This window comes from Typopeltis vanoorti, chromosome 15 (genome assembly GCF_054136105.1).
Source record: "Typopeltis vanoorti isolate ZY-2024b chromosome 15, IOZ_Tvanoo_1.0, whole genome shotgun sequence".
Lineage (NCBI taxonomy): Eukaryota > Metazoa > Arthropoda > Arachnida > Uropygi > Thelyphonidae > Typopeltis > Typopeltis vanoorti.
This window is the reverse complement of record NC_143563.1, coordinates 70,120,661-70,135,464: the sequence shown is the minus strand read 5'-3', so window position 1 is coordinate 70,135,464 and position 14,804 is coordinate 70,120,661. Positions and strand designations below refer to the sequence as shown.

General features: G+C 35.3%; 1 protein-coding gene across 2 annotated transcripts in view; it reads right to left on the bottom strand.

Annotated features, from left to right (window-relative positions):
• The window catches only part of LOC150098861 (cysteine sulfinic acid decarboxylase-like), a 131,686-nt gene that overhangs the window by 33,465 nt on the left and 83,417 nt on the right, over positions 1–14,804 (bottom strand). For both annotated transcript variants that reach the window (XM_090405470.1, XM_090405472.1), the window contains 8 exons: positions 10,765–10,855; positions 10,386–10,492; positions 9,592–9,707; positions 8,068–8,202; positions 7,822–7,938; positions 6,569–6,633; positions 3,770–3,848; positions 3,454–3,653 (listed from right to left, as the gene is read on the bottom strand). In XM_090405470.1, the coding sequence (XP_090261596.1) occupies positions 3,454–3,653; positions 3,770–3,848; positions 6,569–6,633; positions 7,822–7,938; positions 8,068–8,202; positions 9,592–9,707; positions 10,386–10,492; positions 10,765–10,855 (910 nt within the window). The remainder of the gene's footprint in view (positions 1–3,453; positions 3,654–3,769; positions 3,849–6,568; positions 6,634–7,821; positions 7,939–8,067; positions 8,203–9,591; positions 9,708–10,385; positions 10,493–10,764; positions 10,856–14,804) is intronic.

Below are 14,804 nucleotides of genomic sequence, written 5' to 3'. Positions count from 1 at the left end.
TATCATATAAACAGCATGCTCTTCTATTTTGCTGAGTGTGTATGTTAGAAGTGTCATTCACCCTTCCTTCAAAGTGTTAAGTGTATTTGATTTCGGTTATCTTACGGTCCCTCGTCTTATTTTTATCTTCCTTCCATAAACGAATGCAAAGTGATACAGACTTGTCTAACGTATTTATAAAGTTTTGGAACGAATGATTTTTGTTTTCATTTTTTTAGAATAAGCTAATCCATAGGTTTCATTTCGGAATGCCTGCTATTCTGTCTGGAGCGGCAAACTTTAATATTCTTCGAGATTTAAATTACACATTTGAGCTTGGAGAAAGAGGACCCCAAGACAGCTTCAGGGAAATATAAGGGAGGGGAGGGGGGGGTATTCTCGCGTTCTATCATAAGTAAAAAAGGTGTTTTTAAGCATATAGTATCGATGTGACATACCATGAGTGTTCTCAATTTTTTTTTTTTTTTTTTTTGCTTGTTTAATCCTCCTCTTTTTTACCTTTACCGTGTCGAAGTTTGAAGTCTTTTAATCATCTTCAATTCAAACTTGCAGGTGATTGGCCTATAGAGTCCTCTAAGTATTCTTGGCTGTAAATTGGGCCTGCCTGTTCTGAGGGGCGAAAAACCAGAGTTTCCGCGAGAAAAAATCCCCTACCTCCGTACGGGATCGCTAACTCACCTTTCGTCGAAAGAGATCAGATAAAGATTCCTCACATCCTGGACGGGAATCGAACGCAGTTCTTTCCGACCAAAGGGCTTCGCCTATACCGAGGTTTTACAAACCCATCTACTGGTCTGAATAATTCAGATCGGCACTCAAGCGTTTGACATTCTTGCATTTCGATATGTAAAGTTGCTCTGTTCTGTCGCTAGAGGTCTCTAGCACTGAAAATGACGTAGTGTGAAGAGACGACGTGCACGCTGTGGAAGAGTTTCCACAGCAGTCCCCCTTCCAGCAAGACAATGAAAGGCGAATGCAGAGATTCACCTTCTTGCGACACCTACCATGAAGTCGAGATATGACTCCAACTGACTTCTATCTCTCCCTGAAACTGAAGGAGTATTTGGGAATACCCAAATACTCGTGTTAGATAGTGAAATCAATACAAAGAAGCGACGTTGAATCAACAAGACGAGTTGGTCGATCATTACGAACTCATGAAAGTACCTGATCGTTGACGAAGGTGTGTCGGCCGTAAAATATCTTCTTCTGGTGTAAGAAACAATGTTTCTGACACCACAAGAAGCACTGCGTCGATATCTGTGGGGAATTCGGGACGAACGTTCCACCAAACACAGACTGGAATGAAAAATTCAACAATCCAAGCACACAAAAATCAGCAGATCGAACTTTCTGGTCACGAATTCAAAAACAAGATCACATTGTGCATTTGGTAGGATTTAGACGACACCTTCCAATTGCGCTGGTTCTAGAAAGGTAATGAATCACCGACCATGTGTATTCTCAACAAACGGGGGTGAATGCATGCTGTTCTTCATGAGTGCCATCAAGCAATAGCCAAATGAAAGCAGACGCTTCTCCTCCAACAAAACAATGGCCTACGCACATGGAAGAAACAATTAAGAAGCTGAAGATGGAATTGTTCTCTCAACTCGGAAACTATTTGATTATTGCGTACTCCATTGAGTTTTACTTTCTTCATCGACGGAACCTCCTCAACGTTGAGAGCATCGGGACTGGATGTTGAGAGTCTTTTGTCCGCAAGGATGGGTCAGGTGTACAGAGCACAACAATAGTCATTTCATGAAGTATTAAAATAAAAATATTTAAATTCTGAAGAAATATTGGGTGGTAATCACTCTCTCTTTCTCTTTAGAATTTCAATCTCTCTCTCTCTCTCTCTCTCTCTCCCTCTCCAGTTTCAAAGGGAAAAGTTTCGTTTCCCAAATTACATATAACAAATCTTAATTAAGCCCAGAAAAATAATGCTTCGATTAATTATCTAAAAAAAGAATTGGAATAAAAAAAGTTGTTTAAAAAAGGATTTTGAGAGAAATAAAACCTAATAAGCTCTATAAAGTGAATTTCCGTCTAATATGAAAATGAGAATTTTCACCTGTTATTTATCCAAATCATGATATTGAATTATAAACACTGAGTTACCCAAAGTATGCATATAAAAGTGAAGTAGAATTGACTTTCTTGTGACAACACTAAAATTCGCTATTTTCTAATGAAGATAATTAAAAATGTGTGTCTTTCTTTATAGGCCGTTAATAAATACAATCTGGGTTTAAAAAAAAAAAAAAAGCGTAAGCCCGTAAGTTTAACGCTGGGAACTTCGCACATTTTTAAATCAAAGGTAATGACAATAAACAAAATTGTTATTCGATTAAAAAATAGTGTAATCAAAATTAATGGTCAGAAGTTAAAAATGAACTATTTTTAAGCCGATTTATCACAACTGTTTTTGTTTTATTTTTTTAATTTTTCTCGTTACCCTATTTCTGACTAAGTCACGTAATAGTCACCAATATAGTGTGGTATAAAAATACACTAGGATATCAATCCCGGAAATCGTATTTCCTTACATCGTAATTGTTATTTCCTTTCTCCTACGTAGCAAATTATGAAAAAAAAAAAAAAAATCCTTTGATCAGCATTTACTTTATATAAAACATCGCTTTTCATAGAGTTGTCCGATTTCCAATTGGTCAGCTTGTTACCGATCATTAACTAGGATGTCATTCGCATCAATCTCCGTTAGACCAGAAAAGCGTCCATTCAAGAATGCAGAAAGTCGGTTTTCTTTGATAAGTAAGACTTTTCTTTCATTTACTTGGACTAAAAAAGGATTTTCTGCTGGCTGCACTACCGCAATTGAAAAATCTTGTCTGGATGAAGGAGAGAAATAGACCCTCAATGTGTAGTCGCCATCGGCGGCAATTTAAGAAGAAACAACGCGCCGAAACAGTTGATAAAATTCGGTTGACAATTGCTTAACTTCATATTTATATGTGACGGCTTAATACACAATACATGCAGCTGTAAACATCATTTTAAACGGTTGATATTATTAATGAGAAAAATAAGTCGAGAAAACTACACAAGGAAGCAAAAAGATACTGAGATTGAAAACATGAGTTATATGTCAATGACGTAATTAACAAACTTATTTATAGATGACTAATGCACATTGTTGAAGGTAATTAAAAGTTTGTTAAAAAAAAACGGCATTTTGTAATGAAATGCGCGTGCACACATTTTTTTATTTATTATTTTGAACAACAATCAATGTATTGAGAACTACCGTCTCTTTTTCTTGTGCTATGGAGACGAACTAAAATTCAATATAAATAAAAACCAAACAGAAAGCTTTGCACACACGCACACACACACACACACACACACATATATATATATATATGAAAAAATGAACTTTTTTCAACAGTAAATCAAATGAAATCAGAATAAACAAAAGAGGAAGATTACTTTGACATTGAGAAGGCCTGATCCACTTGTTTTTCAATCCCTAAAGTTCCTCTTCCACGCCAGGCCAGATAAAGTTTCAGGCAATCCACCTTACGACTACACTGGATACTCTCGTCCCCAATGTCGTAGCTTGTATCGTAGTAAGTGTCCGGCTGAAACAAGTATTCTGCATTTAAGGCGTGGCAATCGTTGAGGATACCCTACGATACGCAAATAAACCGTTTTACTTAAAACACATCCGGGCACATTTGTAGTTCGTAAAATTCAAAATTAATCATATGCAATCGCTGATACACTTTCTGGTTTCCTAACTCACCTTATGTCTTGTTAGGAAAACGGTGCACTGGAAAGGAATCCCGGACATCTTGTGCAGATCGAGAGTTATCGAGTCAACGCTGTGAATGGACAAAAATAAGATAAATATATAAGTACATAGTTGAATAAATTGATCTTAAGCAGTGTTAGACGTGACTCAGAACTTGCTATTTACAAATAATATTTTAAAAATATAAAACTAATGCAATACAAGGACGTTTGAACAAATAGCAAAAGCATGGGAGGTTTCGCGTGGACGTACCATCACCATCAGTTGTAAGAAGGCAGTCGAGTGCAAACCGATGTTATATGTAGAGATGCGCAAGTTGGTCAATTTCTGAATGCTGATGGCAGAAATTCAAAGTCAGTGGGTGGTGGTGGTGGGGGGGTATTATTAATGATATTAATCATATTATTACGGATCAAGCTGCCAAGTCATTTACGATTATAATACAAATTACATATTTTTATTGGCCTGGTTGGTCGAGTGGTTAGCGTATCCGCTCGCCAGTCAAAAGTCTGCGGGTTCGAATCCCGCTGTGGGCATGGATGTTTGTGATTGTCTGTGAAAGTACTAGTGGTAGTCGGCGGTAGATGGCGTTGGTGGTAGATGATGAAGGTTGGTGGAGTAGTGAGACGAAGAGTTGTAGAGTAGATGCCCTCCCTCGATGAGTCTTTGGACTCGAGGTCCAAAACTATGTAATAATAATAATAATAATAATAATAATAATAATAATAATCATATCATCATAAGTGACAGTTTAATTAACCAACACTACTGTAACGCTTTGTACAGGTACAGGCCACTGAATTGGAAACCTTTATGAAGATACGTAAACGTCACTTACGTGGCACTTATGCAAAATACTTGGTCACGTGCATCACCACGTGTTCTAGGCAACTATTTAACAATTCTGTTGGTCAATAATCGTCAATAGTGTTGATCGCAATCTTTCGGAGTTCAATAAAAGGCCTGTCTGGCTGGAGCCACGATTTTAAAAACAGCAGAGCTGACTGGTTTCTCAAAAAAGGTGAGACATCTGGGGGTGTTTAATCACTGTAAAAATAATCCACATTGCTGGTCTAAGAGGCGTAACTGTGGGCCTAAGAGAGTCTGCCAGGAACCAGGAACAGCCTCGTCATCTGAGAAGGCTTGTACGGACAAACAGAACTTCCGAAGCGTTTAGTGAAGGCTGTTCCGACCCATGTCTCACCGAACTATGCGCAGGGAATTGAATCGGATTCACAGTATCGGTATTGACAGTCGCATGCCTATACGGAAACCACTGATTTCTGCGAAGAACGGAAGGTTTATCTACAGCAGTGACAGGAACACCATGACGGAACACTGAAAAAAAAAAAAGTGATGTTGTCCGATGAGACAACACATGACTTTTTGCTTGATGGAGAATCCCATGAAGCAAATGAATTCAGCTTGCTTCTTAAACATGCCCTACACCATGACACCACCTCCAGAACCTTGAGTTATGTTTAAGAAGGAACGGGTCCTCTGATGTAGCTGAAAGGTCGGGTGTCCTACACAAGACCTTAGCTACATCAGAGGACCCGTTCAACATCCAACAATGTTCAGATATTAAGGAATATCTGAACATTGTTGCCGATCAAGTCCACCTGCAATGTTGACTTTTCATGCAGCAGGTGACGCTTGTTTTATGGACGTCGTTGCTGCAGTCCATCGCACAAGAATTGTTCATCAGTGGTTCAGCGAGCATGACAGCGACTTCCACCATCTTCCATGTCCACTACAAAGCCCGGATTTGAACCTCATTAAGAATGCATGGGATATGTTCGAAAAACAGATCTGGCAGCAAAAGTCCTCTTCCATCAAATCTGAACCAGTTAAAGGACTGTCTGATGAAAGCCTGGTATGTTGTAGACGTAGATGCAATCCAACACCTTGTGGAACCTATGCCAAACTGCACATGTGCTATAATTCGGGCTAAAGGAAGTCCAACAATTAAATTAAAGTTTATAATTTAGTGGCCAGCATGTGTATAAGTTATATTGTTGGCCACTACTTACAAACTCCGGTTAGTTGTGTGAAGGCGTCATCATGCTGGATCATAATGATGCACCACACACTGTCCGTTGCTCGTACGAGTAAGTTCGACATTACGACAGGAAGGTTCTCTACCAAGGCGCCTTACAATTCGGATCAATGCACATCGAGTAATTTGTCTCTTTGGACTGCTGAAGGAGTACCTAGCTGACAGGCGATTTATAACAACTGTTTTTTTTTTTTTTTTTAATTTTTCTCATTCATTTTTATATTTATTTATTTTTTTTACATAATTCGGAAACCTTGCTCCAGATACTAAACATGGAACTTTTCAGCCACTTCAGGTTTCTTGCGGTGATTTCACACTTGACCATTAAATTCATAACTAAAGGCATTCCAATCACAACCATCCATACCCATTGCGGGATTCGAATCAACCTCTTTATTTGGAGAGCCGTTACCCTACGCCAACAGGTCAGCTAGATTGTCAACGGAAAGATGCCTTGCCACAGTGGGACAAATGCATAAACATTTTTATCTTTTGACGAAAAAAAAAAATAAATAAATAAGTGTACCAGAATTGATTTATATGGCATATTTATACCAAAATAGTCAATCACATGAGTGTGTTTGATATCTTATTTTTTGAAACGTTCTCATAATTAGCACTGCGGCCAATTGAGGACAAAAAAAAATCTATTCTAGTATTATGTTCAAACAATTTTCAATTGACGTTTTAAACTGAATTATACAGAAAAAGTAAAAATTTTTGTAGCTTACTTTTCAACACCATCCAGAAGAGTGCGTTGTGTCCTAGAAAATATGGCTGCACCACCCCATGCTCCCTAAAATCAATTAGAAAAAGACGCAATTATAACACGAAAGGTAAGACCAATTAATCATATTTGCTTATTCATTGAAGTCATGATATACATTATTAATTCTGGACAGAATAGGAGCAAGTAACAATTCTCGAGTGGGTTGTCTGTAATTTAAACCATCGAGTTGATTTTCACATCGCAATTTTAAGAGAAAATGTAGGGGAATGATTGAATGAATACAATTATAGAATATCTGGAAACAAACAATACGAACTAGTTAATGTTAACAAAGTTAGAAAAGCTTGTAACCGATATCAATGTAGTGAGTGGGCTAAGAGTTAGATAAACAGAAAATCTTGCATGGTGTTAAGCTCATGTTTCGTGTCCTGATTCACATCATTCATGGTTGTCAGTTGTCTACGGAAATATAATACAATTATCACTAAGCCAGTGGTCTTTCAACTTCAAACACCTTTAGCACTCGTTGCTAAATATTATTTCTATGGAATCTAATTCAGCATGGTCTACTTTAGCGAGCATTTTATGTAAAAATGAATTAAAATTTTTAGAACTGTAATACTTTATTTCAATAATAATAATAATAATAATAATAATAATAATAATAACTGGACTCGGCACTCGGAAGTATATACAGCATATTCCAGGGAGAGTATGATTAAGATTAATTTTATTATTATTATTTTTTCATAATTAACTGTGAACTGGTTACGAAAAGGTTTTGAAAAATATAATAAAGATGACAAAAATTAGAATTTTATTAAAAATAATTTTCTGGAACCCTCCTAAAGTAGTTCTGCAGAACCCACTTTGGATATCATTAACATAAGCAAACCGTCCTTTGTGGGCCAAACAAATCCAAGGAAAAAGTTCTAAAAATTGCCAAAAATGTGAGCATTTTTTATTTTATAAATATTAGGGATAAGACTCAAGATATTTTTATGCACTCACTCACTTTGAAAACTTAAAAAAAAAAAATCGGCCCATAGAGGGAGACATTTTCGAATTTAGTTTCTCATAAAAGTGGCGCTAAATCTGGGCATACTTCTTTTTTTTATAATTTTTTTTTCAAAATTATGTTCACTTTACGTTGAAATTTTTTACACGTAGAATATTCTATACTCATATATGCAAGTTTAATATTTCTGATGTTAATAACTACAGAAAAAAGAAAACACAAAGTCGCTTTCTTACATCAACATGTAACCACAGGCCATACTTTTGACAGACTTGAGCCAAAGGTGCAAGAGGATCATATGCTCCCAAAACCGTAGTTCCAGAAGTTGCACATACGAAGAAGGGTCGCTTTTTCTATAAGAAAAAAAAAAAAGAAAGATAAAATGAAATAAAGGAAAAAATACATTTCGCACATACAAAATAAAGAAAATAAATACATTGCATTTTAAATGTATTTCCATTAAAAAATAATAATAGCGTTACCTCATTTGTGGCTTTTATGATCTGTTCTTCAAGAACATTTGGTAACATTCGACCACGTGAGTCCGTCTTTATGGAAATCACACTTTCGGTACCCATTCCCATAAATAGGGCTCCTTTCTTGAGAGAATAGTGAGCCTGTCAAAAAAATAAAATAAAATAAAAATAAATAAAATAAAATAAAATAAAACAAATATATATATATGAAACATTGAAGTAATAGATGATCACTTATACCCATCGATGATGAATTTAGTTTTTAATTCAATTCGATTCAACTGGGATGCTTATAAGATAAACAGCTTAATCTATGAATGCTGGATAGAGTAATAGTCATCATAATCATGCCTGTCCTGTCAAGGATTTAGGCCTAGAGTGGCCCGTAGAAGTCATCGTTGAATCTCTTAAGAAGACGTCCTGGTTTTCTTCTTCCTAATGGTTTGTAATTTAAGGCTTGTTTTCGTAATCTTGTTTTTTCATTCTTTCAACGTGTTCCATTCATTTATGTTCATATTTTTTAATTTTTTTATTACTGATTCTGTTTTAATTCTTTCATAATTTCTTCATTTCTTTTGTGATCGAATAGAGTATACTTTGCAGTTTTTCTCATAAGCTTCATTTCTGATATTATTAATCTTCGTTTGTCTTTTCGTTTTATTGTCCAGATTTCATTCACTTCCATACATTAGGACTGGTAGGGCTAATGTACTGTATACTTTTAGTCTGGATGCTTTTTGAACTAGGTTAGGTTTAAACATAGAGTTAATTACACCAGTTATTTTAAAATATTTTGCAATTTTTATGTTTATATCTTTTTCATATGTAATCATGCATTCCAGGTAGTTAAATGAATTCACCTGTTCTAAAATCTTGTTTTCTATTACTACCTTTCTTGCTGGATCTTGTTATTTAAAGGCCATCGTTTTTTATTTTTCTGTTGATATTATCATACCATAATCTTTGGCTATCTCATTGAAATTTAAAATATCTTTCTGTAAGTTATCTTCAAAATTAGTAATTATTATTTAGTCATCAGCAAAACAGAGAGTGTTTAAGTTCACAGTAGGAGAAAGTTTAATACCTCGATGGAAATTTTTATTCCATTTTATTATTATTTCATTTAGATAAATATTAAAAAAGAGTTGCTGAAAGGGACATCCCTGTCGGACTCCTTGGTTAATCTCTCTCGTATAAGATAGCTCATGATTTAATCGTATTTGTATTTGATTATTTTCATATATACTTATGATAGCTTTTAGAATATTATTTGGCATTTGTCTTTCTTTTAATATGTTAAATTTTTTTTTTAACTTTGTCAAATACTTTTTCAGCGTTAGTAATATTTTTAAATTAACCCATACGTTATTATTGGACTGAGATAGATAATCTACACAAAATAACCTAGTTTTCAATTATTTATTTAATTTAACAAAAAAAAAAGAGACATTTAATGGCATAAGGTAATGGAAGAACTTATAAAGACGTTTACCATTACTGTATATCAAGAGATCTAAAAGGTTTACTTACGTCTTCTGAGACGAAAGTAATTAATGGCGGTAAGTCTTGAACACCTTGGCGTTTCACTTGAGGGAACATGCGATATCGTCCAAGGCAGATACCATACATGTTAGCGAGAGATCCTCCTGAAAAGGAAAAAGACACACATGATAGATGTTAGAAGACTGTTTGGTCATTTTAGGCTGAAGATTTTCGCATCAGTGTTACCAACGACACTGAAAAAAAAAAAAAGAAACGGAATGATTCGATCAACTTTTTTTTTTTTTATTGTATGGCTGAAAAGTGGACACGGACTTCGAAAACTTTCGATTCTTAGAAAACAAATAATAATAGGTCAACTGTTGTGTTAGTTTTAATTTCAATATTTATATTTTGGATGTTTACTTAGGAATCATCAACAGTTGAATGAATACAGCGACTCCTAGTGGTGCAGATATAAAACAGTGACTGAATATGAATAAGACTCAGACCAGTACTGCAATACAGGATTATTCTTACACAATTATTTTAATTGGCAATCCACTTTCGTATACTTGTGCATAATTTGCATCCAAGCGATACGAAAAAAAAAATGTACAGGTCAAATCTTCCTATTCGATTATATTGCAGTTTATTCACAATTATGAATGGCTGGAATGGTTTGCTCTTCATATTGTCAGTAAATGTCAGCCACTGACAACAAGAAAATCAAGGCATCCAGGAATCCATGGATGTATTTTTTTTGTTTAATTAAAATCTTCAACTTATAGGAATAACCAATAAAATATTTGAATAATGAGAAACGATGAAGGTGGAAAGCATACCTGGACAGAAGATTCCTTCACCTTCTTTCCATCCTATAATTTTTATCATGGAATCTAGTAGTGTCTTTTCTAGTAGGGTGAAAACTGGTGCTACTTCATACGTTGTTCTAAATGGAAGGGAAAGGCATAGTTTTAAAAAAGTGAGTTGCCATACAAATCCTCACTGATCAATTTCATAACGTGCTCTTAGGAAGAATCTACAAGCTGAATCACATGTATAAAATGATATCTGTAGAGAACACATGAAAAATCGTCAATTTTTTTCTCTAAAATTTTAAAAAAAAAGTATTACAAATTTATACAGAAATGTTAACATTTAAATGAAAGTATGATTTTAATTTTGCGCATGAAATGATATACTAGAAGACCTTGTACTCACTGATTGGTGTTAAGGGCTTCAGTTAACCAAGCACCTGCTAATCCATATCCATCGACTCCTTTGTATAAACGACTGACGAATAAAGGATGCGCTGGTAATAAAAAAATAAAAAAAATCTGACATTAAGATGTAACAATATAATACTCACTTCGTAGGGATTAATAATTAGATAGATAAATCCAGTACATTAATAAGATTCAACTTGATAGTTTACTTTATTCATACTCAGCGCTAACGATGTCTGACTTTTTCTTAAAAAAAAAAAAAAAAAAAAGAAAGAAATCAAATTTATCTTTCTAATGGCATGATTAGTGCAGGGTGTCAAGAAAGCGTCCTTGAAACACTTATGAAGCATCTATGCTCCTATCGAAATTAGCGCTTGGAAACAGAAAAGTTCCTCGCGTCCTTGCACGAATTGGAATTCGAGCTATTTAAGCAAGTCATTCATAAATTTTTTCAAATACCGGAAACTCAGTAATCTAATGAAATTATCAAGCAATAAAGATTGTTTTAAAATGGATAAATATGAGTAATAACTGAGTTTCATTTTCTAACTTGACTGTCAATTCGCATGCAAATCTCAATAAAGTATTCAACAATCCAATCCTGAACTATTATTTATTTCCAATGTATGCATCTAAGTGTTTGCTGTTCATGATGAGTAACATTTGAATATGTTACAACCCAATTATTTTAGTAATGATATTAATAGCAAGCTTATCCCGCCTTTTTTTCTTCTTTTAACCGCTATATAAAATTCTTTCACAGATACTGGTTTAACTAATCAATCAATGAAAACAGCTTTGCCAAATCGACTTCATTTCGTTCCCAATTGCATTCGAGAAAATAAATTTTCATTTATTGGGATTTGAATGAATCAATAAATAGATTAATTCAAATTTAGTGTTGAAAACTAAACAAAGTATATCAACAAACTAATAATTGCTTTGTATGATTGTTTCATATGAATTTCCCAATAATGTGAGAACGCTATATCAACATAGACATAAAAAGTGAAATGATTGTTTTTTTTTTTTTTCCCACATGAAAATATCTTGATTTAGAAAATTAAATGACGATTTCGTTTTCGTTCTTTCTGCTTATATTTATAAGGAAAGATTTTTTTTTCTCGATTACAAAAAGACTTAAAAATACGTGATTTTGTTGCTTCTTAGAAAAATATTGACGAGAATTCTGGCTTATTTAAATAGGAAACGTGCGAACGAATTTAAAATCCTTGGTCATATGACAGTGTTACAAAGGGGGAAAAAATCACTGGGGTTACTACCATAATGAGTTTAAAGGATTAATCCTATCGATAATTCTGACGCAAGCTGAATTTGTCAAAGTAACGCGTGACAGCATTTATTGATCTGATTCAAAAGTCCAGGTTCTTGAAATGTTTAAAATAGAATCTCACTGGGAATGTAATCTTTTGCGTTTTAGTTTTTCAAAAAAAAAAAAAAAAAAAAACATTTGTTTTATAAAAATCATCACGTAGTCATACTTATAATTTACGAAAATGAAAACTGAGAATAAAATAAAATTCTGAAAACACATAAAATGATATTTAACAAGTAAAAAGATATAATATCTAATAACTGGCTACTGTATACAGAAACTTTTCTAAATACAATGGACAAGCAAGAGATGCATACAAATACGTGATAGAAAATATCGTCTATTTCTAGGGGATAAAATCAGCTATCAAAACGTACGTGAGCTTTCCCTCGAAAATGTTAATTCTTATATATTTTTTGGTCCTAGAAATTAATTTAAAAGAAATTTTTGGAACTTGGTTATTTATACTAAGACAGGCAAATAATTTCGATTTTTTGCTTACGACGATGGCGAAACGAAAAAGTTGCCGGAGATGGTTTTAGTGCCTCGTCGGTGAATCTGTTTAACACGTTCATTGCCAATCACGCGATATCGCGCGATGCGAGCTCTCACCAAACGGCCGATCACGCGTGATCACGTGGACGTCGCTAACTAAATAAAAAAAATTAAAAAAATTTGGCCGCCACACGAAATTCCAATTTTCAGCTTGGCAATGAACGATATCGCGCGATCACGCGATGCGAGTCATCACCAAACAGCCGATCACGCGTTATCGCGTGGACGTCGCTAACTAAATAAAAAAAAATTGGTCACCACACTAAATTCCAATTTTCAGCTTGGCAATGAAAGTGTTAAAGAGAGGTATGATAAGTATTGTGTAAATAATGGTCAGTTTTTTGACATTTTGATTGCATTGTGGGAACTATGAAAGATAATAAAATTTGTGTGCCTCCCTCGATGACTTTTTTGCACTCCATTGAGATATCCGTTCAACAACAACAAGAATACTACCATTAAGAATAAAACCCGTTCAAATTTTATATCAACTATATTTGCAGAACAGCAAGTGTATTACTGTATGCAAATATTTTAAGGAATCATAAGATTAACAAATCAAGAAAAAAGTAAGATAGGACAGATATTAGATATCAGGAGGAAAATGTTTCTTGACTGAAGTAGAGAAATACGGAAAGTTATGATTAACCAGTGGATTAGGTAAAAATGTCAGGTTTCACAACGTCGATATAGATGATCCCTCACTTCCCTTTCAAGTCAAGGAAGTTACCTAGTCTTGCCATAAATATTGTTACAACTTCCACATACCACCGTGCTGCTCACAGAATTGTGCGAGCTCGGTTTCCGTTAGTGGTGCTGTGCACTGCCAACATTTGCGTTTTATCAGTAGAGAGAGAGAGAGAGAGAGAGGGGGGGGGGTCTAGCTGTACGGATTAACATGCAGTGGGGAGATTATGAGAACCGTGTAGCTGTAATAGCACATCACAAGGTTGGAATGCAGCCACCTGCTATTTTATTTTCAACACGTTAAAAACACTTGCGATCAGTAAGATGTTTGTATATTGGACTATTAACCGTTATAACGATACAGAACACCTATCTGACCACCAAAGAACAGGTCGATCACGCTGCATTAGGACGTAAAAGCTTGTGAGGGCTGCGAAGGCACGCCTTCGCCGTAATCCTGTGAGAACGCAAAAAGTGATGTTGTGAGAGATGAACGTTTCGCTGAGAACGAAGTCGCGTGTACTAACTGATGACCTGGGGTGAGAGCCTATCGTCGTTCCACTGGACGCTTCCTAACCCCCACAACTTATGCAGCAGAGGATGATTAAATCGAAGGTACTTCTCCGACGCGAACAACAGACACAGATCCTCTTCACAAATGAGAAGAGTTTCACTACTGAAGAGTCGTTTAACCGCCAAAACGATCGGGTATATACCTCGGACGGTCACACAGTATGTGCCATAGCACCCAAGATTCGGAAAGGTCATCACCATGCATCAGTGAAGGTTTGGTGGTGGGGGGAGGTGATGTATCCAGGTTGCATTTCTGCGAGAAAGGGGTCAAAACCTTTGCCAAAGTGTATCAAGACACCGTGCTGGAACTTGTGGTACAGCCCTGAACAGCACTTGGTTTACAAGGTGGCAGTGGACCTTCTAACAGGACTCAGCTCCTGTACACAAGGTGAGAACCACACAAAAGTGGATGGAGCCAATCACCATCTGATTGGCCGTCTGGAAGTCCTGATCAGAATCCGTTAGACTTCAAATTGTGGTTGGAGCTTGAAGAACAGCCTGCAAGAAACGACACCCCCACCAGCCTGAAAGTGGATTTGGAGTGTGCAATGGCAGCGTTTCTGCTGGAATGTGCTGCTATCAATGTGACTTCGAAGATTTCGGGCGTGCGTGAAGGCAAAAGGGGAACATTTCGAACATTGAGTGCTGGTACATTCACGTTACACACGTGGTTTATACGTGCTGAAAGCTATAAATGTACATAGATTAAAGGTTTATATTTTCTCTGTGTATAGAACAGAGAATAGCGAAATGCTGAGTTATTAGTTTAACCATTTTTAATAAATTTTAAATATCATTTTCAATAGCTATGATTTGATTTTTTTATTTTAAATTCAACAAATATGCAACATTATTTTATTTTATTATTTGTTTCTAAAATATCA